Source organism: Culex pipiens, chromosome 3, assembly GCF_016801865.2.
Source record: "Culex pipiens pallens isolate TS chromosome 3, TS_CPP_V2, whole genome shotgun sequence".
NCBI classification, from domain to species: Eukaryota; Metazoa; Arthropoda; class Insecta; order Diptera; family Culicidae; genus Culex; species Culex pipiens.
In genome coordinates this window covers 21,396,925-21,420,291 of record NC_068939.1, presented here as the reverse complement: position 1 = coordinate 21,420,291, position 23,367 = coordinate 21,396,925, and the positions used below count along the sequence as shown (strand labels likewise).

Genomic DNA, 23,367 nt, shown 5'->3' with positions numbered 1-23,367 from the left:
CTGTGTATTCCAGGTTTCGATTCGAAATTATGTTCATTGAGAAAATCATGCCACTTAGAGAATACTAAAATAATGCTATTCATCAACATTTATTTAAATTATAGTAAACTAACTATTAAAACTATTCATTAAAAATTTAATGAAAACTTCTTCTTGAAGTACTTTGAACACTTCTCTATCAAGATCAGTATGATTCCATAGCATTCCGTACATATTCAATTTGTTCTCTTCATTTTGCGGAAAAATCTCAAGTCAATCAAAGTCATCCCGTTTTACGGTACTATTGTTTGCAATCAAAAACCTTTTAAAATAAAATTTTTTGAAAAAAAGATTTGAGCAGTAAAGGGTTAAAGGAAAATGCTGATCTGTAAGGTAAATGCAATGATTATCTATTTATTCATGAGCTCAAATCAGAATCCTGGCAATTTTCGAGATTTTCAAAATAATTTTCTCATTTCCAGTTAGTTCAAATCATTTTTCATACAAATTGGAAAAGTGTTGGGCAAACATTGTAAATGAATATTTAAAAAGAAAGGCCTTTTTTGATCGATTTCGTGGCTTTAGTAACATTGTAGATGTGAACGAAGACCACACAGAAAAATTACGGATTTTTTGCCTATAAGAATAACTTTTGACACTATAAATTAGTTATAAAAACTATTTTCATTGTTTTCTAATTTTATATGTCTTAGGGAACATACCATCTTTTAAGTAAATTTCAGAAAGGGCAAAGGCAAAGAGAAACTCAAATTTACATTCAAAATGTGCTCAAGTGAAATTTTGACAAAGTGCACCGCTTTTAAGATAAAGTCATTGCCAGGTAACTTTAAATAAACATCGCAGTTCCTCAATATTTTTTTAAATGCGTTTGTTTGTCTGTTGTCACAAAAATACCTTTTTCAATTTTTAAAACATAGTAAAACTTTTGAAAAAGTTCTTCGTATTCATAATTTTCTTCATTTGATAATTCTAACCTTTAAAACATTTAATTTGTTTATTGAAAACTAAAAAAAATCTCAAAAGTTTAATTTGGTTACACTGAAATTGAACCAATAATTTTGAGTTATAAAAAACTCGTTTCATTGATGAGAATTCACTTTGAGACTGTATCTCAGAAACTGCTTGTTCAGTTTGCCAAGTCTCAAAGAGAAAGTTTTTCGAATTTTTCTCAGCTTTCAAAGATATTTTTTTCAGGTGTGGCTTTCCTTCGTTAAGTTTTGAAAAAAGAAAAAAAGTTGAAATTTTAGGAAATTATACCCAAAAAATGACTAAAATTCTAAACCGGTGAACTTTATCAAAAAAATGTCACAACTTTTCGATTGCAAATTCGATTGAGATTTTTAAAATAATTTTTGGAACACATTTTCACATTTTTCAAAAATTACATTTAATGTCTCTGGAACAAAAATTTTCCCACTATGCATCATGCCTCAAAGTTGGACCGGTGGATCTACCGCCGTAACAACTTATTGATCATCCCAATAAGTTGTTACAACAATGCACTGTAGCCTACCACACTCACTGAAGCAGTCTGGGTAGGATCCGTAGTCAAAATCTTGAAGCTTCGACTTGTATTTTTGGTAAGCCTCTTGCTCAAAATTCCCGGAAGTTTCGGATGGACTAGAACATCCCAGATGTTGCAAAACTATGCTTACATGTTTTTATAACATAACTAAACAAAATACCCGAGCAGACGGAAATAACGTGGGAATAACATTTTTTGTTATTTGAAAATACTAGGCCAATAACATTTCATGTTATTTATAACAATATTTGTTATTCGCCGTTATGATTTTTTTGTTATTGGATTGTTATTGTAATAACAGACTAATAACATTTTGCGTTATTCTTCGAACAAATCTTTGTTATTATTTTTTGTTATTTTAACAACTAATCCGATCATCCCAATAACAATTGGAGTTATTCTTCCATAACAAAAAATGTTATTCCCAAGTTGTTTTGACTTTCAACCAATATCAGACCAATAACAAATTTTGTTATGATAACATAAACTGTTATTAAGCTCTTATGCAAAAATGGATTTTACAAGAATATTCCATAACATTTTTTGTTATTTTAACAGTATTTGTTATTGAAATGGCATGAATTTTGTTATTACCGTCTGCCCGGGTACACTTTGAAAACTCTCCGAAATATTACGAAATCCCGAAGATTTAAGTCAAATTCTCGATTTAAGTCATGGACATTAGTTTTTAAAACCATGACTTTAAAAAAGTTGTGTAAATCGAGAATCGTTTAAAAAAGGTGACTTAAAAAAATAATATGGTGTAATACATTGAAAATGAAAGTAAGTCAATATCGAATTCTTATAAAGTATTCAAATAAATCCAGAAAGAAAAGTCACTCGACGAATAAAAAAAACGCCAATCGAAATCACACCACAACAAAAAATCCATTAACCACGTCGACAACAATGTCACAACACACACCCCGTCATCATCAGTGGAACGGTTGGCATCCGTCATATTACAGCTCGTTAGCAAAGTTCCGACTGATGGGTTCGACCGAAGGCGGTGTGGTGGCTTGGCATTCGAAATTACCGACAAACATGTGGCGCTCAAGTCCCGGAAATGTTTTTCCGCCCATTTTCCTCTCTCTTTTTTTAAGTAGTAAAAAATACCTTGCTCAATTTTACGATTTTTTAACACTGCGAACAAAATTTGACATTTTTGTTCGCAACTAAATTTAAAATTTGAAAGTTTTGGAAATATTTTGGAAACATTCGACACGACCCACTCGCTCCCCCCATCCTTGGCCGCTTCTAGAACTTTGGGCCGATGAAAGCTAGCGATGATCCAATCACGTTCACGGACTGTGTGCTGCACTGTGCACAACATTGTATGGAGCTCGGCTAAGTGGCGAGTAATTTATAAGCTAGACACTCAAAACAAACAACAAACTGCAAGCAAAACTGCAACGAGTAGTGCAAGTAGCAGTCGAGTTGGGGCAAGTTCAAGTGGAAGAAAAAGAAGAAGAAGAAAAAAAACTTTGAAGAAGAGGAAGATTATAACAATTATACTCACAGGATTTTGCAGGCGGCTTTGGAGTCTTCGTAGTCGTACCTGGAACAAGGAAACAAGAGTGGGAAACACGTGAGAAAATATTGCAAAGAAAACACTGCTGCTGCTGGGTAATTAATCAAATCTGGCGCAATAATGAGTCAAGTGTTCCCCTCGGGGGGATTTGCGATAGGAAGTACAGAAGAAAATGCTATTTTTTATTGTCCGCAGCGGTATCGCATGTTGTCAGCAATTGATTAGAAAAAAGAAGGTGTCGATTGCATTCTGCGTCATTAGATCTACCCTGAACGAGGCAACGAGCAATGAACGGTTCTTGTTTTGGTAAATTGAATTTAATGATTTTTAATTGTTATAGTAAATAAATGTCGTCTCAACAAAGTTCAAAAATGCAAAATAAAGAGAATTTTCTCAGCTATTCAAATATATTTAAAGAGCTGAGAAAATTCTCTATACTTTGCTATTTTTAACTTTGTTAATACGACCCTTAGTTGCTGAGATATTGTCATGCAAAGATTAAAAAACAAGAAATTTGATGTTTTCTAAGTCTCACCCAAACAACGCACCTTTTTCTAATGTCGATATCTCAGCAATAAATGGTCAGATTTTCAATGATAATGTATGAAACATTCGTGAAATTTTTCGATCTTTTCGAAAACAATATTTAATTTTTTTTAATCAAGACTAATATTTCAAAATTGCCACACATTTAAACATCAAAAAATTATACTGTTTTTGAATCGGGTTGATGGAAGCTATCCATTGTAATTAAAGTTACATAAAAAATTTCACAAAAATACGTATTTTTCCTGCATTTTGAAAATGAAATTTTTTACTGTAAAAAAACCTCAAAATATTTGTTATTGCAATATCGGTATCGAATGATCGTGCTTTTGTCATACATTTTTTTAATACTGAAAGTTTTCACAAAACTACGTACTTTCGAAAAAATACTCAAAATTTAAGATTTTGCAATATTGATATGAAATGATTGGGATTTTTCATACATTTCGAATGTAATAACAAATTTTCACAAAACTACGTATTTTAGAGAAATTACTCAAAATTTAAATTTTTTGCGATATGGGAATCAAATGATCGGGATTTTTTCATACTTTTGAAATGTGATAGCAACATTTTTTTTAAATACTCAAAATTTTCACAAAACTACGTCTTTTCGAAAAAACACTCAAAATTTATGTTTTTTTACAATGAGAAATGATCGTTTTTTTCATACATTTCGAAAGTAATTACAATTTTTTTGGAAAATACTCAAAATTTTCATAAAACTACGTATTTTCGAAAAAAAACACTCTTAAAATTTATGTTGGGTAACAAATGATCGTAATTTGTTCAAACATTTCGAATGTGAGCAATTCTCTACCAAAACCGGAAAAGGGTTTTATTTGTATTTTTTTATTTGGCTCAAACTTTGTGGGGGCCTTCCCTGTGACCAAATAAGCTATTTTGTGTCATTGGTTCAACCATACAAGTCTCCATACAATTTTGGCTGCTGTCCATACAAAAATGGTATGTAAATATTCAAACAGCTGTAACTTTTGAGTGAATTTTCTGATCAATTTGGTGTCTTCGGCAAAGTTGTAGGTATTGTTGAGGACAATTGAGAAAAAAAATAGGTACACGGAAAACAAAATTTGCAGATTTTTTTATCAACTTTTTTATCACTAAAACTCAATTTCCCAAAATACGTATTTTTTTATTTTCGAGATTTTTTGATATGTTTTAGGGGACTAAAATCCGCAACTTTTGAGCTATCGAGAAACATGGTCAAAAAATCTGCCGCCAAGTTATGAATTTTTGAAAAATAGTGATTTTTGGAAAAAAAAATCCAAATTTCATGCAAAAACAAATTTGAAGTTATTTTTTAATGCAAAATTGAATTTGCAATCGAAAACTACTCTACATTTTTTTTGATAAAGGGCTTCGTTTTCAAGATATAGCCACCGAAAGTTTGATTTTAGCAAAATATGTGCAGTTTTTCGATTTTTAAAAATAGTGACCATGAGCGACCATTTCTAAAAATATTTTTTTCAGAAAATTTGCTATAAAATTGTCTAAGAGACATTGAAGATTGAACCTCGGGTTGCTGAGATACAGCCGCTTTAAGAAAAAGAAACACGAAAATTGAAGTTTTCTAAGTCTCACCAAAACAACCCACCATTTTCTAATGACGATATCTCAGCAACTAATGGTCCGATTTTCAATGTTAAAATATGAAACATTCGTAAAATTTTCCGATCTTTTCGAAAAAAATATTTTGAAAATTTTAAAACCAAGACTAACATTTTAAATGGGCGTAATATTCAATGTTTGGCCCTTTTAAAATGTTAGTCCTGATTTTAAAATTTTCAAAATATTTTTTTCGAAAAGATCGGAAAAATTTCACGAATGTTTCATATTTTAACATTGAAAATCGAACCATTAGTTGCTGAGATATCGTCATTAGAAAATGGTGGGTTGTTTTGGTGAGACTTAGAAAACTTCAATTGTCGTGTTTCTTTTTCTTAAAGCGGCTGTATCTCAGCTTCCCGAGGTCCTATCTTCAATGTCTCTTAGACAATTTTATAGCAAATTTTCTGAACTTTTCAAAAAAAATATTTTCAGAAATGGTCTCTCATGGTCATTATTTTTAAAAATCAAAAAACTGTAAATATTTTGCTAAAATCAAACTTTCGGTGGCTATATCTTGAAAACGAAGCCCTTTATCAAAAAATTGTAGAGTAGTTTTCGATTGCAAATTCAATTTTGCATTAAAAAATAACTTCAAATTTGTTTTTGCATGAAATTTGGATTTTTTTCCAAAAATCACTATTTTTCAAAAATTCATAACTTGGCGGCAGATTTTTTGACCATGTTTCTCGATAGCTCAAAAGTTGCGGATTTTAGTCCCCTAAAACATATCAAAAAAATCTCGAAAATAAAAAAATACGTATTTTGGGAAATTGAGTTTTAGTGAAAAAAAAGTTGATAAAAAATCTGCAAATTTTGTTTTCCGTGTACCTATTTTTTTCTCAATTGTCCTCAACAATACCTACAACTTTGCCGAAGACACCAAATTGATCAGAAAATTCACTCAAAAGTTACAGCTGTTTGAATATTTACATACCATTTTTGTATGGACAGCAGCCAAAATTGTATGGAGACTTGTATGGGTGAACCAATGACACAAAATAGCTTATTTGATCATAGGGAAGGCCCCTACAAAGTTTGAGTCAAATCAAAAAATACAAAAAATAAAAATGGTCGAAATCGGCCGATTTCGTAGAGAGTTGCTCATATGCATTTCAAAAAATCTCGAAAATAAAAAAATACGTATTTTGTCAAATTGAGTTTTTGTGAAAAAAAATTATAATTAAAAAATCGGCAACTTTTTTCCGTGTACCTACTTTTTTCTCAATAGTCCTCAACAATACCTACAACTTTGCTCAGAAAATTCATTTAAAAGATACAGATATTCGAATATTTACGTACCATTTTTCTATGGACAGCTGCCAAAATTGTATGGAGACTTGTATGGGTGAACCAATGACACAAAATAGCTTCTTTGGTCATAGGGAAGGCCCCCACAAAGTTTGAGTCAAATAAAAAAAAATGGTCGAAATCGGCCGATTTCGTTGAGAGTTGCTCATGTAATAAATTTTGAAACTTTGAAAGTGTGAGTATTCTTAAAAAAATACGTAGTTTTGTGAAAATTTTGAGCATTTTCAGAAAATGATGTTATCACATTCCAAATGTTTGGAAAAGCCCCGTCATTTGATATCCATATTGTGAAACATTGAAATTTTGAGCAGGTTTTCGAAAACACGTAGTTTCGTAAAAAAATTGATTATTTTCAAAAAAATGATACTTAGTTTTGAAATATTTTCAATAAATGATGTCATTAAATTCGAAATGTATAAAAAAAAATCTGATCATTCGATAACGATATTGTGAAAAAATAATTTGAGCACCGTCATCTGGGGCGAAACGGGACACATGGGGCGAATTGGGACAGCTGTTTTACCCATGTTACTGCACAATATTTGGATGTTTTTGATTGTTTTCGGATAGAACAGACACAGATCAACAAAAATAGTGCATCGATTTCCAAATTGCAAGCTTTTAAGTGCTCTAAAACCTGCTGTCCCTATTCAGACTGTAGTTCCGATTCATCTCATATGACGATATATTTTTCAAAAATACGTAGTTTTGTGAAAAATTCGAGAATTTTCAAAAAATGGTGGTATGACTTTCGAAAGAAATGAAAAAATACCGAGCGTTTAATACCCATATTGTTAAGCACTAAAATTTTCAGTTTTTTTTAAATACGTAGTTTTGTGAAATTTTAAGTATTTGAAAAAAATATATAACATTCAAAATGTATGAAATTTTTTGAATTTTGAGTATTTTTTCGAAAAACATTGCATTTTCAAAGTACAGGAAAAGTATGTATTTTTGTGAAAATTTTCATGTAATTATAAGTCGAACAACCGATTCCAAAATTATAATTTTTTGATGTTAGTATGATTTTTCATACAATTATAGCTTAACCGAGGCTTCTGAATGAATCAAAACCAGGGTAGTGCAAAACAAAGGCGTGCAAAACCAGGGTATGACTGTATAACAAAAAGCGTACAAAAAAATAAATAAAAAATATAAACGTTGAGCTACCCTTGTAAGTTTCTGCTACTACAATGTGGAAATCGTTATTACAAGGGAATCCATTCCAACTGATAAAGTGATTGCCAATTAATCATCGGATGTCGCGCAACCGGTTGTTAGTTTAATCCGCTTCGCGTGTGTACGCCAAACGTGAACGGCTGCAGTTGACCAGCAGGGACAGAGCTTGATTTCCTAGCATTTTCCAAGCATTGCGGATATTTTATCCGGCGTTACATCTCAAAAACCAAACCAAAATCGAACCAAACCATCGTTAGTCACGCCCCAACAACCGGTTGCATGTACAGGTAAATAATTAGCAACAAGTAAACACCTCCCCCTTTTTCAACACCCCACCCCCCTCCCCCACCCTTCTTGAGGTGGGGTTGTTTTGCGTTGCACTTGAGCGCACTTGCACACTACTTTCGAGGTTTAATCCGCTACCGGAACACGCTTCCTGGGGCCCGGCCCGTCGACTGGCGAAAGCAAACACGAGATAAACTATCTTATTTTATGGTCCCCCCCCCTCGCCCCGATCCGGCTTGGGCCAGTGGGACTGGCGGGGTGGAGTTTGTTGTTACAGCGTTACAATGTTGCAAAAATAGTGCACGGAGAGTGGTGTCGTCTGGACGGGGCTGACTGAAGGTTGGCAAACAAACACCTCATGGTCACGGCCGTCAGCGTGGACAGCGTTTTGGAGGACGGGACGGGAGGGCACGGGGGTGACCCTCAACAGGGACGGACGTGCCGCCACCGTCAACCGTTGAGGGTAGTCTGAAAAGTGGGACAAAAGTGCTGCAATAGCAAGTGTCGGGAACAGTGGGAACGAAGTGGCGTTTTGCGATTTGATTTTATTTTACCACATTGAATTATGTTCAACTGTCGATTTTCTTGAATTTTTTAAACTCCGAGCTAACAGTTAACTGTTCCAAATATGAGGGATGACTGTATATAAACTAAAGTTTTGACTTCGACTTCATGTTCCTGAGAAATTTTTACAAAAAAAAAAAAATAAAAAATTATTGTAAATGTTTTCCTTTCAGTAAACAAGACATTGAATAACTAACTTAAAAACTAAAAATATTGATTTCCTCATCCTTTGAAAATGCCCTGAACAATAGAAGCAAACAAAATTTTACTAAAGAGGACGTGGCATCTTCATGGCCTTTAATTCTTCCAATCTCATATAAATGAAGTTTTCTTTGAATATAGTCCAGACTGGATCATCCGAAGGCCTTGGCAAACTTTCACTCCGGATAGTCGAATCACGAATTTTTGATTTTTCGTTGACATATTTTTGATTGTAGAGCTTTAGTATGACCCCTAAACTACTCAAAAGAGATTTTAAATTTTTAAATCCAAGATGACGGCCAAAAGTGATTCGATTATCCAAAGTCCCATACAAACCTTCAGATAATCGAACTTCGGACAACCGAGTCTGGACTTTTGAAACCTATACGGAGAAATATTTTCGATATTCCACCTTGATTCGATTGTTATTAGTGAAATTTGGTGAGGACTTCGAATGATTGAATCTAGACTTGGTGACACAATATTGTGATTTTTTTACAATATTGTACAACATATGGGCATTCCAGGTCAACTGGGTACACTTTTCGACTCGACCTTTACCGATTTGGGCAAAACTTGGAGGGAACTTTCATCTATTGATAGTTAACAGAAGTCCCTAGTTTGTTGCTGATTGGACAATCCCTCTATTTTTGTCATCGCCCTCTTTTTTGACGATTTTCTAAAAAACCTTTTTTTTCTTTTTACTATTTGAGCAAAAGACTTTCTACAGGTTGCATTTTATAGAAAATTGTCCAAGGAATCCGATGAAAGTAAAATTTTAACCCTAAAATGCCCCCTTATATTATATTTAACGTTTTAAGTATCAAAGCTCAGTTTTGACCAATTCATTATAGTTTTTTTTTTATTTTATCACCATCTTGTTCCCCGGACAATTTCACATAGATATCAATGTAAACCTCAAACTAAAACGAACTGTTGGCGAGATACAGCGATTTTACTGGAAAAAAGTTTGATTTTGCGCAGCACATTTCTCACATATAAAAACCAAACTATGCGGGATTCATCCCTTTTTGTTGAAAAGTACACCATGTAGTTCCGAGTGCTGCGCAAAATCAAACTTTTTTCAGAAAAATCGCTGTATCTCGCCAATAGTTCATTTTAGTTTGACTTTTGCATTGATTATTATGTAAAATTGTCTGGGGAACACGATGGTGATAAAACAAAAAAAATATATACAGTCGTGCCTCGGTTTAGCACCGCATATGGGGGATGCAAAACCGAGGCGTGCATAACCGAGGTACAGAGCTTATGGGATTTTGGCTATATGAGAGACATTGGCTTTAATCGTACGAAAAATCATGCAAACATCAGAAAATTATAGGGTTTTGGAATCGGGATGATGTCAGCTATCCATTAAAATTATGATTTCATGAAAGTTTTCACAAAAATACGTAATTTTCCTGTATTTCAAAAATGCATATTATTTCTCTAAAAAAACCAAAAAATTATTGTTATTGCAATATGGGTGTCAAATGATCAGGTTTTTTTCATACATTTTGGATGTAAAAATAACATTTTTAGAAAATACTCAAAATTTTCACAAAACTACGTATTTTCGAAAAAAAATACTCAAAATTTCAATTTTTACAATAAGGGTATCAAACGATCGGAATTTTTTTCATACATTTCGAATGTAATAACAACAATTTTTAGAAAATACTCAAAATTTTTCACAAAACTACGTATTTTCGAAAAATTACTCAAAATTTACAATTTTTACAATATGGGTATCAAACGATCGGGATTTTTTCATACATTTCGAATAAACAACATTTTTTATAAAATACTCAACATTTTCACAAAACTACGTATTTTCGAAAAAATACTCAAAATTTCAATTTTTACAATATGGGTATCAAACGATTCGGATTTTTTCAAACATTACGAATGTAATAAAAACATTTTTAGAAAATACTAAAAATTTTCACAAAACTACGAAAAAGTACTCGAAATTTCCGTTTTTACAATGTGGGCATCAAACGATCGGGATTTTTCATACATTTCGAATGTAATAACAAAATTTTTAGAAAATACTCAAAATTTTCACAAAACTACGTATTTTCGAGAAAAATACACAAAATTTAAATTTTCACAATATGGGTATCAAATGATCGGGTTTTTTTCATACATTTCGAATGTAATAACAACATTTTTAGAAAATACTCAAAATTTTCACAAAACTACGTATTTTCGAAAAAATACTCAAAATTTCAATTTTATCAATATGGGTATCAAACGATCGAGATTTTTTCATACATTTCGAATGTAATAACAACATTTTTAGAAAACACTAATACTTACTAATCGTAAGAGGCACTCATTTTCGTTTTTCTCCAAATTGAAATAATATTTCATTTGTTTTAAGTTTAGGGCGATTGAAGGACGTGTAGATGAACAATCTCAAGCATGTTTGAAATTGGTTTTTCGTAAGAATTTCGAATAACGATGCAAAAAAGGCTTTGTTTACCAATGGCTCTTACGTCTTTTTGAAAACTAATCCGAGATATATTGCAATAACAATATATTTTTGGTTTCTTTAGAGAAAAAAATATGCATTTTCAAAATATAGGAAAAATACGTATTTTTGTGAAAATGTTCATGAAATAAAAATTTTAATGGATAGCTGACATCATCCCGATTTCAAAACACTATAATTTTTTGATGTTTGCATGATTATTCATAGAATTATAGCCAATGTCTCCCATATAGCCAAAATCCCATAAGCTCTGTGCTTCAGTTAAGAACTGAGCCGAGGCAGCTGAACGGTGCAAAACCGGGGCAGTGCAAAACCGAGGCGTGCAAAACCGAGGCATGGCTGTATAAGCAGTTGGTTTGGTCCAAATCGGTGAATGTCGAGTCCACAAGTGTACCCAGTTGACCTGAAATGACCCATATTTATGAATTTTGGCTTTGATTTTTGGGAAAATATTATTGTTTAATAAGAAAACAAAGTTCACAAAATTATATTTGAATTCTTACTATTTCCGTACATTATTTAATCATTTTCTTTTTGCATTTTCAACCTCTTGTTCTTTCGACGTTTTGTCTTTCGACCTTTTGGCATTCCATCATTTGTCCGTTCAACCTCATGTTCTTTGACCTTTTTTCGCACATCCGAATCAAGGGAATGATAGAACGAGATGAATCTTAAATTATGATAGCTAATTTAATGGTTGTTCAGGTGGACACCGAAAACGCAATCAAAAGTAGAAGTGAAAAAATAAGGCTCTGCTTTATTGAACTGTTTGTGAACAAAAAGCCGAGTTATTCAATAATTTTCTAGCTTGAAAATAATTTTGCAGCCCAAAACCAATAATTTTGTTTGAAGTTCTGCTTGTTCGATTTGCGAGCTCCGATGAAAAAAAAAAAAACAAAATTGATTATTTTTTTACTCTCTGCCAGCTCTATACTCTATTTGGACCAAGCGAGAGATGGGACATAGCTCTCCCTCTTGGGTAGAATAACCCGAGAACTCTCAGATCAAAAATTACTAAACAATATGAATTCAAATTAAAATACTAAAATGTAAACAAAAAACATACACAAGAGAAGTAATGCTTATCTAAGGACAAACAGGGAGGAAACATTTACATTAGAAGGTTAGGAAAAATGATAAAAATAGGTTTTTAAATAAAAAAAACTTTAAGGTGAAGGCGTGAATCATTAAAAAAAAGTTCATCGTAACATTAACATGCTCTGTATATATTTAATTCAATCTATCCTCCAAAAATGAACCAGCAAGTCGACGCCGTCGAGCTAACTTGTCGTACGTCGCTTTTTGACGTTCCAAGAAAAACGCATTTCAATGTTTGACCTTGAATAAACAAAAACGAGAGCACACAATGTAAACAATAACAAACGCGTTTTGTGTGGTTGATCATTCTGTGCATCGTCCTGAAATTTGTCTATGTTTGGTTTCTAGAGTCCCGTGTTATAGCTTAAATTTTTTATAGTAGGCGAGCTCGTGTCAAATGCGTTCTGACCTGAAATCCCTTTGGCCAATTGTCGCACTTACATCCATCGTTAGGCTATGTTAAAATAGCACGACAAGATTGAAACTTCCTCATATGGAAAGTGACATAAATGCAACGAGTTTTTTCAGCTTCTATTTAATATCTCAGGATTGGAATCGAATTTGGGGATCTGGGCACGTCAAATGGTGAGGCATTGTGAGCTGCACAAAATGGCGTTCTAAACTCAATTTGGCCCAAAATCGACATACGACAAGTAGACACGACAGCGACGAAGTGTCGGTTGTGAAGGCTCTGACGGAGTTTTTATTCCTATCTGATGTCTTTAAATTTATAAAGCACTGAACCAAAAATCATGAAAATGTTAAAAGCCGTGCTTAGAACAAATCACAGAGGAATTAATACCAAAATTTCTACATAATTTTCCGCAATTTTTGATTTGCTGGATCACTGTTTGTTCAGTAAGGGAGGTAGCAGCCTAGCAGTTGTACGGAGTGATGTGATGGAGCCCTTACATGACAAACCACACTACCGGATGGGTGTCGCACAAGTACCTGGTGCTGAACAAGTCAGTAACACGAAGGTACTTCTGCTTTCCAGAGCCAGACGGGTGGCGGTTGGTGGAAATATTGTCCTATTTGCATGTATTCTTTGAGCATAATTTTTTTTTATTGGACAATTATCTTAAAAATTAAAATCCTTCCTCCTGAGCATTCTCTGAGAATTCGGTCATTCGATTTTTTTTTTGTATTTTTTAAATCCCGCTGAAACTTTTGTGGTTCCTTCGGTATGCCCAAAGAAGTAATTTTGCCTCATTAGTTTGTCGATGTTGCCACCTGCTCGTCTGTATCAGAGGGTCCAAAAATCTTTTTTATCTGCACCAAGCTTGACGAATATCTGTACCATTATCTGTACGATATCTTTTTCTAAAAAACTTTTTTGAAACATGCAATTTGAACAATCTTATGACAACATTAAACGAAAATGAATATTTCTTCAACACTGTCTCTTGTAAATATAAGTACTGTTACCTGAGATGAAACGGGACACATGGGACGAATTAGGACAAATGTTATAGCCCTGTTTTTTTTATTTTGTTTCAATTAGTTTTGAAAAAAACAGGCACAGAACAACAAAAATAGAGCCTTTTATCAAATGTCAAGCTTTGCAGTCAGACTGTAATCCGTGCTGTAATCCCTATTCAGAATATTCAGACTGTAGTCTCGATCAACCAAGTTGACACAATACATCATTGAACGAATACTTCCAATAAAATTTACATTGGCCTTATTCAAATAATAATGAATTGAAAAATGTTGATTACTATTCAGGCAACTCCAAGGTAGTTGAAAATATTTTTAAAATTTAGTGTTTGTTAAATATGGAATGTTAAAAAAATAATATTTAAATCTTTTTTTTTGCGAAAAATACGTTAAATGCAATTAGCAAGATTACAGATCTAAACATTTATGATTATTATTTACATATGATTTCAAAATTCAAATAATTAACAAAATGCATTATGCTTCATTATTTTTCAGCAAGAATCAATAAAAATTTCATAACTTTTTTAGATTTATTTTATCTGTTTTCTCTTTGATTTGAAAATCATTTTTGAGGAGAAAGTAAAAGGCTGGAAATAATGTTATAATTATAAAAAAGCTATAAGGTGCCAGCATGAGTGGGGCATTAGAACTTTTAGATAAACGAAATGCTATGTTATGCAATGTTATAAATATTCTGTACCAACAGCAAATTTGTTCAGATGGTTTACAACATATTTTTCATGAATTTTTTGATCAACGAACAATTTTTAAATTTTTCAATTGCAATAGCTTAAGTTATATCATTTCGAGTAAAAATCCGTTTTATCTGAAAATCTGTACAAATCAGTACGGTGACCCAAACATCTGTCATCTGTACGTACAGATTCTGTACCCAGATCTTTGCTAAATATCTGTACCATGTCAGATAAATCTGTAGGGGAAGGTGGGGCAAGACGACCATATGGGGCAAGAGGAACAATCGCTCGTACGGCCGTAATTTTTACAATTTTGATTACTTCCAGTATGAGGAATTGTTGCTAGCGATGCAATCAGCTGATTCTACTACCACATAACCGCCAAAACGACGTAAACACCACGGGGCATAAGATTTAATGAAGTTTTTTTCAAAACCTTTGTTTTCTTATAATATTTGGAAAGTACAAAATAAGGCTTAGGGTTCGTTTTAAGGCTCATTTTATCAAAATGCTATTTTTCCTAGATCCGTAGTGTCCCTACCAATGACATGCACCTATTACAAAGTATGATTTAACTTTTGATTATTTTTATTGAGAGCTTTTACAAAAACTTTGTTCAGGTGGGGCAAGAGTACCATATGGATTTTTAGTATGGAAAAAATACGAACTGCTGCAACAACATATTTTATAGGGAAAAAAATACATGAAAGTACTTAAAAACTGATAAATAATTGTTAAAAAATTTGTCCATACAAAATATAGTGATATTATGAAAATTTACTATTTATCATCCAGGGAATATTTTTTTTCGTTAAAAGATGAATTTTTTATTAAAATATTATCATTCAATAAAAAAATGGAAGAAACCTTTCAAATACATTCTAATCTGATGTATCTAAGTGATAACAGTTCAATTGTTAGTAAATTAACATGTTTTTTCATGCATTGTTCCTCTTGCCCCACTAGTTGAGTAGAAAATACAGAAAATTAAAAATTTTAAAATCAATTTATTTACATTAAAAAACAGGATTTTTTCAAAACTTGTTCTTACAAAGTCTAAGTCAAGACTTAAAATAAGATGATTATAATAAAATCCGACAGATTTTTAAACTTTTGAATGGGTTATAACGAGCATTTCCTTAGCTTGTTACACTTGCCCCACTCTTCCCTATGTGTGGCAACGCTGGTTTGTCCATATTTTTTCCTTACAAATTCGGCAATATTTTTGCAGGAATTTTTTGATCGATTTGGTGTCTTCGGCAAACTTGTAGGTATGGATAAGTACTGCACTAAAAAAATTTGTTTTAAGCAATTTTTATTTTTTTTCTGACATGTTTTAGTGGACATCAAATGCCAACTTTTCAGAAACTTGCAGAACGGGCAAAACATCTTTGACCGAGTTACGAGTTTTCGAATCAATACTGATTTTTTTTTTTTCAAAAATTGAAACATTGGTCGCAAAAAAAAATCAGTTTAATTTTTCGATGTGAAATCGAATTTGCAATCAAAAAGTACTTCAGTGAAATTTTGACAAAGCGCACCGTTTTCAAGTTTTAGCAATTTTTAAGGTAATTTTTTTTAAAAAATAATCGCAGTTATTCAATTTTTATTTAAATAAATGTCCATGTTAGCCCAAAAATTCATAACCCGGTCGAACATTTTTTGCACATTCTGTAAATTTCTGAAAAGTTTGCATTTGTTGTCCCCTAAAACATATCAAAAAATTAAATAGTGTTTTTTTTTTTTGAAAATCAAGTTTTGGTGACAGCTGAGCAACTCTCTACGAAATCGGCCGATTTCGACCATTTTTATTTTTTGTATTTTTTTATTTGACTCAAACTTTGTGGGGGCCTTCCCTATGACCAAATAAGCTATTTTGCGTCATTGGTTCACCCATACAAGTCTCCATACAATTTTGGCAGCTGTCCATACAAAAATGGTATGTGAATATTCAAACAGCTGTAACTTTTGAGTGAATTTTCTGATCAATTTGGTGTCTTCGGCAAAGTTGTAGGTATTGTTGAGGACTTTTGAGAAAAAAATAGGTACACGGAAAAAAAATTGCAGATTTTTTTATCAACATTTTTTTACTAAAACTCAATTTCCCAAAATACGTATTTTTTGATTTTCGAGATTTTTTGATATGTTTTAGGGGACAAAAATCCGCAACTTTTGAGCCATAGAGAAACATGGTCAAAAAATCTGCCGCCGAGTTATAAATTTTTGAAAAAATAGTGATTTTTGGAAAAAATTTAAGTTTCATGCAAAAACAAGTTTGACATTTCTTTTAATGCAAAATCGAATTTGCAATCGAAAAGTACTTTACAGACTTTTTGATAAAGGGCTCCGTTTTCATGATATAGCCACCGAAAGTTTGATTTTAGCGAAATATTTGCAGTTTTTCAATTTTTAAAAATAGTGACCATGAGTGACCATTTCTAAAAATATTTTTTTTTGAAAAGTTCAGAAAATTTGCTATAAAATTGTCTAAGAGACATTGAAGATTGGACCTCGGGTTGCTGAGATAGAGCCGCTTTAAGAAAAAGAAACACGAAAATTGAAGTTTTCTAAATCTCACCAAAACAACCCACCATTTTCTAATGACGATATCTCAGCAATTGGGTCTCGTGGCGCAGGGGTAGCGGCTTCGGCTGCCGATCCCGATGATGCTATGAGACGCGGGTTCGATTCCCGCCTTATCCACTGAGCTTCTATCGGATGGTGAAGTAAAACGTCGGTCCCGGTTTCTCCTGTCTCGTCAGAGGCGCTGGAGCAGAAATCCCACGTTAGAGGAAGGCCATGCCCCGGGGGGCGTAGTGCCAATAGTTTCGTTTCGTTTTTTAGAGAATTGCTCAGCTGCCAAATTTGTATGGAAAATTATATGGCATACCACAGCCTCCAAAAAAGTTTCAGTCGGTTTAAAAAATACAAAAAAAAATCAAAAGACCGAAATCTCAGAAAATTGCTCTCCTGTCACATGAGACAGTTCTCCGATCACCAGATCACCGGCGAATGGGCACGCACGCCATGCGCAGCTTACAGTGTTGTTGGTTGTTGGTCGGATTGTCACGTCTCAATGGGACCCCCATCATCGGGGGAGATCGCGACATGGCACGTGGATTCCCGAGGCAGGGTGGAGGAGGGGGGGTTTTTGTGTGTGTTTTGGGCAAAAATAAAGCGCCAACCGCCCAAGCTAGAGCAATACTGTTGAGGAAATTTGCGAACGTGCCAATTTGCCGAATGCAATTAAGGGTTTTGTAAATTGTGGTACACTTTGTGGCGCAGTTTGCGGGAGTTGAATGAAGTGTTGATGTTGAGGCAGGAAAGCAACATCTGAGAGTATTTTCAGAGATTAAATTGTACCTCAGACTTGAACTCGTTATAAAGAGTCAACCAAACCCCAAATATTGTTGGTATCTTAAAATAGACCCACGCATTCAACCCTTCCCAAAGGCTGATGTCTTCATCGGATTCCTCCTAGTGGGACTCGATTCCACGTGTCCTCAGCATGGGATCTGCTCTCGGAACAAATAAAAAAAAAGCTAATCTCCTCACTGTTAGAGTTGCAAGTCAATTACAATCAGATAAGTAATCTCGACCAGATGGCAATCGAAATTGTTCGCTTCATGGACGGATTCCGTACAAAAAGCTTCCAGTCAATGATTCGCAACCAGATATCGATTGTAACCGTGAGTTGCGAATTGGCCAGACCGATTCGATAATTGCGCGCATTTTTTCTCTCTTCATAATAACCCAGACATCAAAACAACTTGGAAGCTGACCACTCCCCCTTCCTGAAGAAAAGAAGTAAAGTCCGCCGGCAGCAATATCCGTATCATGTACGGACCAGCCTCCGGCACTCAGGTTGCATGTTTTCCCAAACATTCCAGACACCGAAGCCAAGTGGCACACGTGCGTTCCGATCGTTGGCATTGCGGGCTTGACCGCGAAAAGGTGGGCGCGACGACGCGCCAGGGATTCCCACAAGTCCTGTCTTTGATTTGTGTAATTTTCTGATCTATTCTCTGCAGATAAGGGTTACCTTTGGATCTCGATTTGAAATTGTCTCTAATCAATTCAGGCTTGTCTCCGTCTCTTTTTGAATCATGTCTCAGCTTTGTCTAAGGCACTTTTTTTCAGTCTTGTTTAAATCGTTTTTTAATCAGTGTTGTGTCAGTCTTGACTCAATCTAGTTTCAAGTCGAAAATTTAACCACCTCTGCTCTACTAAACCTGCGAGGCTTTTCGTCTAATTCCCATAAAGTTCATTTGATCTGTCTGGGGATTTCCAGAGCCCCAGACTTTTTTTTGTATGTTTGTTATCGAAGAAAAATGAAGTATGAAATAACTTTATACACAAGAGCTCTCTTCTCCTCTACCCAATCCTCATCCATTAAACCCCCTAACTAAAAGCGATCATAACAGATCCGATCTCGAATCACTTCTCAGTCCGTTTGTTGATGGCAATCAACGCCGCACAGTGGCAACAAACTTGTTCAAAACACGTGTCCAGTGCTGCAAAAAAAAACGGAGTACCACATCGGCGGACACACCTCCGCGACACGTGGAACAACAGCAAAACGAGCCGATTCAGTTCTGCCCAGCAGGGATCGCTAATATTAGTGATGATAGAGAGGTCAGTTTTGGCTTTTTTTTGCGTTCAAGTTGCTGGAACGAGGAAGCAAACAGCGGTAAACAAACGCCGACGAGCAGTGCAAAATGAAGAAATAACAAATCGGGGCTCACACAGCAAAAAAAAAAAAGCTGTTCGTGTTGATGGCATATTTAAAGACGACCATACTAATGCATGCGAGATATTAGGCTGTGGTTGTGTTTTGGTTGGTGGTGTGAGCGGTGACGCACAGGTGGTCAACTGAATTTTCGGTGAACATTTTGGCGGTTTGAGTCGGTGTGTGGACACTGGCATGCAAACAAACCTTGAACATTGGGGGTAAAGAAATCACCAAAAAAGTGTTTTATATGCAAACGGATTGGAGCATTAACAGGAATTGATAAAGATTTTTCAGAAATATCACAATGAAAATGCAATGAAAAAGAAATGATACATGCACAAACGATTTATAAATTTATATCTTTAAATTGGCGGAAAACAATTATGACAATTACTCGGTTTTCTTCGGAGAACAAACATAGCTTTCCTAAAGGAGCAATTCGCTACCAAAACCGAAAATGGATTTTATTCAATTTAATCTTACATAAAAATATCAAATTAGTTTTTGAATAAAATTTCGATTTTCTCCAAAAATCATTATTTTTTTCAAAAATTTCGTAACTCGGCGGCATATTTTTTTACTCTACTTCTCAATGCCTCAAAAGTTGTTTCGAAAATAAAAAAAACATATTACGGTAAATTTAGTTTTTGTAAAAAAAAAGGATTAAAAAGGCATTTTTTCCCTGTACCTGTTTTTTCTCAATATTCCTAAAAAATACCAACAACTTTGCCGAAGACACCAAATTGGTCAGAAAATTCACTCAATAGTAAATGTAACAGCTGTTTGAATATTTACGTACCTTTTTTGTATGGACAGTTGCCAAAATTGCATGGAGATGGGTGAACCAATGACACAAAACAGCTTCAAAGTTTGAGCCAAATCAAAAAATACAAAAAATAAAAATGGTCGAAATCGGCCGATTTCTTACAGAATATCTCAAAGAGTTTTCACAAGAAATAAAAAAATGTAATCTGACCTCAGCTTTAACAAAATTTTCATTTGGTACGGGTTAGATATTTCCGGAAACCGTCTTGTTTAAGAAAATTATGTTTTATTTCTACAGGAAATGACTATAACAACTTTAAGTCATTTCTATTATGAATAAAACCATTGCAAATATTGTTTAAAGCTTATTTCAATTTTCTTACCAAAATATCGGTGCAAATAATTGAAGTTGAAGTTTGAAGTGCATTTTTTCTAAATTTATAATAGTTTTTAGCAAATCAGGCCGTCGCAAATGTTATTTGAATTTTACGTCCCTTAATTGTGACCAAAATCTAGGCGGAGGGGAGACAAAAAAATATTGAATTTTTCAAAAATTAAAACTTTATCAATTTTATAATAAACAATGAAAATGCGTTTTAAACTGTTTTTAGTTGATTAAACTTCAAGTTTCATTAAAAAAATGTAAACAAATATGTTTTCTCTTTGATTTTTCGAGGCCATTTGAACCCTCTAATGACAATTTTTCGATTTTTTTTTATTTTCTTTATCTTGTTAAGTTCATGTTTGTTTTTGGTAGGATTTGCCTCATTCTACCACCTCCTATCATTACATTTTGCCTGTATAATTTTATCATGTTTTTACAGTCACTTTTTCTTTTTTTGCCTGTTTTTCAAATTTATCATTATTGAATGATAATGAAAAAAAATGTAGTTTATGCAACAAGTTGCAAAAAGAAGATTTTGTCAGTACGAGTAGTACGAGTGCTGAAAAAAACAAGTTTTGCAACGACTTGCTTACAACATTTTTTGCCATTTCAAAAAATGCTTCTAGAATGGATTTTTATGTCAAACATTCATGTATTTAGTAAATTCATCATTCAAAATTGAAAAAAAACATTTAAAAATGTTACTTTTCAACACTAGTGTTGAAAAGTTCAACTTTCTACCACCCATTACAGTGCTGAAAAGAAGAACTTGTTAGCACAGGTATTGAAAGGTATTAATTTTCCATTCTGTTTTTTTTGGTAGGGAAAAGTAGACCATTTCGTTTCTCCAGAAGGACAGGAAAAGTTGACAGTTTCACAGCGAAATTGCAAAAAATATGTATAGGCATCGTCTGGGGCACTACAAAAGTCACTGCATACTTCTTTTTGCTTAAAATATGTACAGATGAAAAATCAAATTTAAAACCATCAAGAGCTCCATTTTTGTTTTTATATTGTATCCACCTAAAAGTGATTACATAAAAATAGTTTTTTTTTGTCAGTAGAATTCAAAGAAAAAAAAACCAACAACAACATCATAAATATGACTAAGCTTGACTTAATCTGAAAAAAGAAATATCTTGGAAACATTTTAAAATTTCTTATACGGCCGATACAAAACACTTGTTCATTTGTTTTGCAATCATTAGTTTTCAAAAATAGGAATATTTGATGAAAACAAAAATTATTGCGAAAAAACACCTTCTTAAAATGGTTCTAAACGCAGGAAAATCTTTTTAAATTGACCTTGAAATTTAATTAAAGTTTTTTTGTTTTTTTTTGCGTCCTAATTTTTCAGGTCAACTGTGACAAAAACTTTAAATAAAATTGGTACTAGCCTAAATTTAAAAAAAATAATTTTGGAAAATACTTGAAACCCTAAATACTTTTCTCAAGGATCAGCTGTTAATCATTATGAACTCAAAAGAGCACCAAATTTCACGAAAGTTTCGCTTTAACATCTGTTAAACAAAAAATAGTTTCCGACATATCGCGAGTTGAAAAATGAGGCTAATAAGGTTACACTGAGAAAAAACATTTTTCACAAGTTTTAAACTGTACATCAGCAACCAGCATTTTGATCGATTGAAATGCTGTCGACATGTTTTTTTGAGGATTGCTATTCTTTTAAAGTGTATTTTAAATATTAAAAAAAAACCTTTAACTTTTAAATTGTGCAATTTATAATTAGTTACTGAAAATTTAATTATGCATCTAAAAATGGTGTGGAAAATATTATTGACAATATTTTCGATTTTTTTCCTTTTCTAAACTCAAGTGTTCTGTTACGCTTTTTAGAACCCTTAAACAAAATAAAAATCGAAAAGCTATTATAAGTCGAATAAAAATCTGGGAATCGAGGAGTTAAATAAAAAATTCGGGAAGTATCAATGATAACTACAACTCACCAAATCGAGCAGAAAAACTTTAATCAAGATATAGATTTTCGAATGTTCACATGCCCATTTCGAATGACCAGCCCACAAAATTGAAGAGATCCCCGCATTGAAAAACATTGATACAAAATTACTAACTTTTCAAAAGGGTCAATCATTTAATATTACGTCCTTTTGAAATGTTAGTTTTGATTTGAAAAAAAAAAATGAAATATTGTTTTCGAAAATTTTGAAAATTATTAGACATTAGAAAATGGTGGGTTGTTTGGGTGAGACTTAGAAAACACAAATTTTCCTGTTTTAAAATCTTGGAAATATCTCAGCAACTAAGGGTTTAAACAACAATTTTCAAAAAGCAAAATATAGTGAATTTTTAAAGCTTTTCAAAAATATTTTTTTAATAAAAAAATATGTTTGCGACCAATCTTTCTTTTTTTTTAAATTAGTTTTAATTCAAAAAATCATAACTCGGTCAAAGATATTTTGCACAACCTGGAAATTTCTGACATTTGATGTTCCCTAAAACATATCAAAAAATAAAAAAAAATAAAAATTGTATTTTTTGCAAATCATTTTAAGTGACAAAAAGTGAAATTGAAAATCATCAAAAAAATTTTACTGTGCATCATTTTTTTTTTCAGTGTACTCCTACAATTTTGCCGAAGACACCAAATCGATCAACAAGTTCCTTCAAAAGATACAGATTTTAGAATTTTCATAAATCATTTTTGTATAGACAGTTGCCAAATTTGTATGGAAAATTATATGGACAAACCAATGATGCAAAATGGCTTCTTTGGGCATATCGAAGGTACCAAAAAAGTTTCAGCCGAATTAAAAAATAAATGAAAATCCAAAGATCAAAATTTCAAACAATTAATCATATGTTTTTTTCATGCATGTTCTTGTCTAGAATGTTTTGGAAGCTTTTGTCATATTTTTAAAAAGATTTCGCTAAAAAAAACAAATAATAATAACGTAACCATGATCATTTGAACATAACAACAAGTAAATAAATCAAACCTTAAA

At 32.9% G+C, this 23,367-nt stretch overlaps 1 protein-coding gene across 5 annotated transcripts in view; it reads right to left on the bottom strand.

Moving 5' to 3' along the window:
* LOC120412890 (hypoxia-inducible factor 3-alpha) overlaps positions 1-23,367 on the bottom strand; it is a 149,906-nt gene that overhangs the window by 41,911 nt on the left and 84,628 nt on the right. For 4 of the 5 annotated variants that reach the window (XM_039573519.2, XM_039573517.2, XM_052710824.1 and 1 more), the window contains exon 3: positions 3,045-3,083. The exons of the other annotated variant lie outside the window; for it this stretch is intronic. In XM_039573519.2, coding sequence (XP_039429453.1) covers positions 3,045-3,083 — 39 coding nt within the window. The remainder of the gene's footprint in view (positions 1-3,044; positions 3,084-23,367) is intronic. 5 annotated transcript variants of the gene reach the window in all.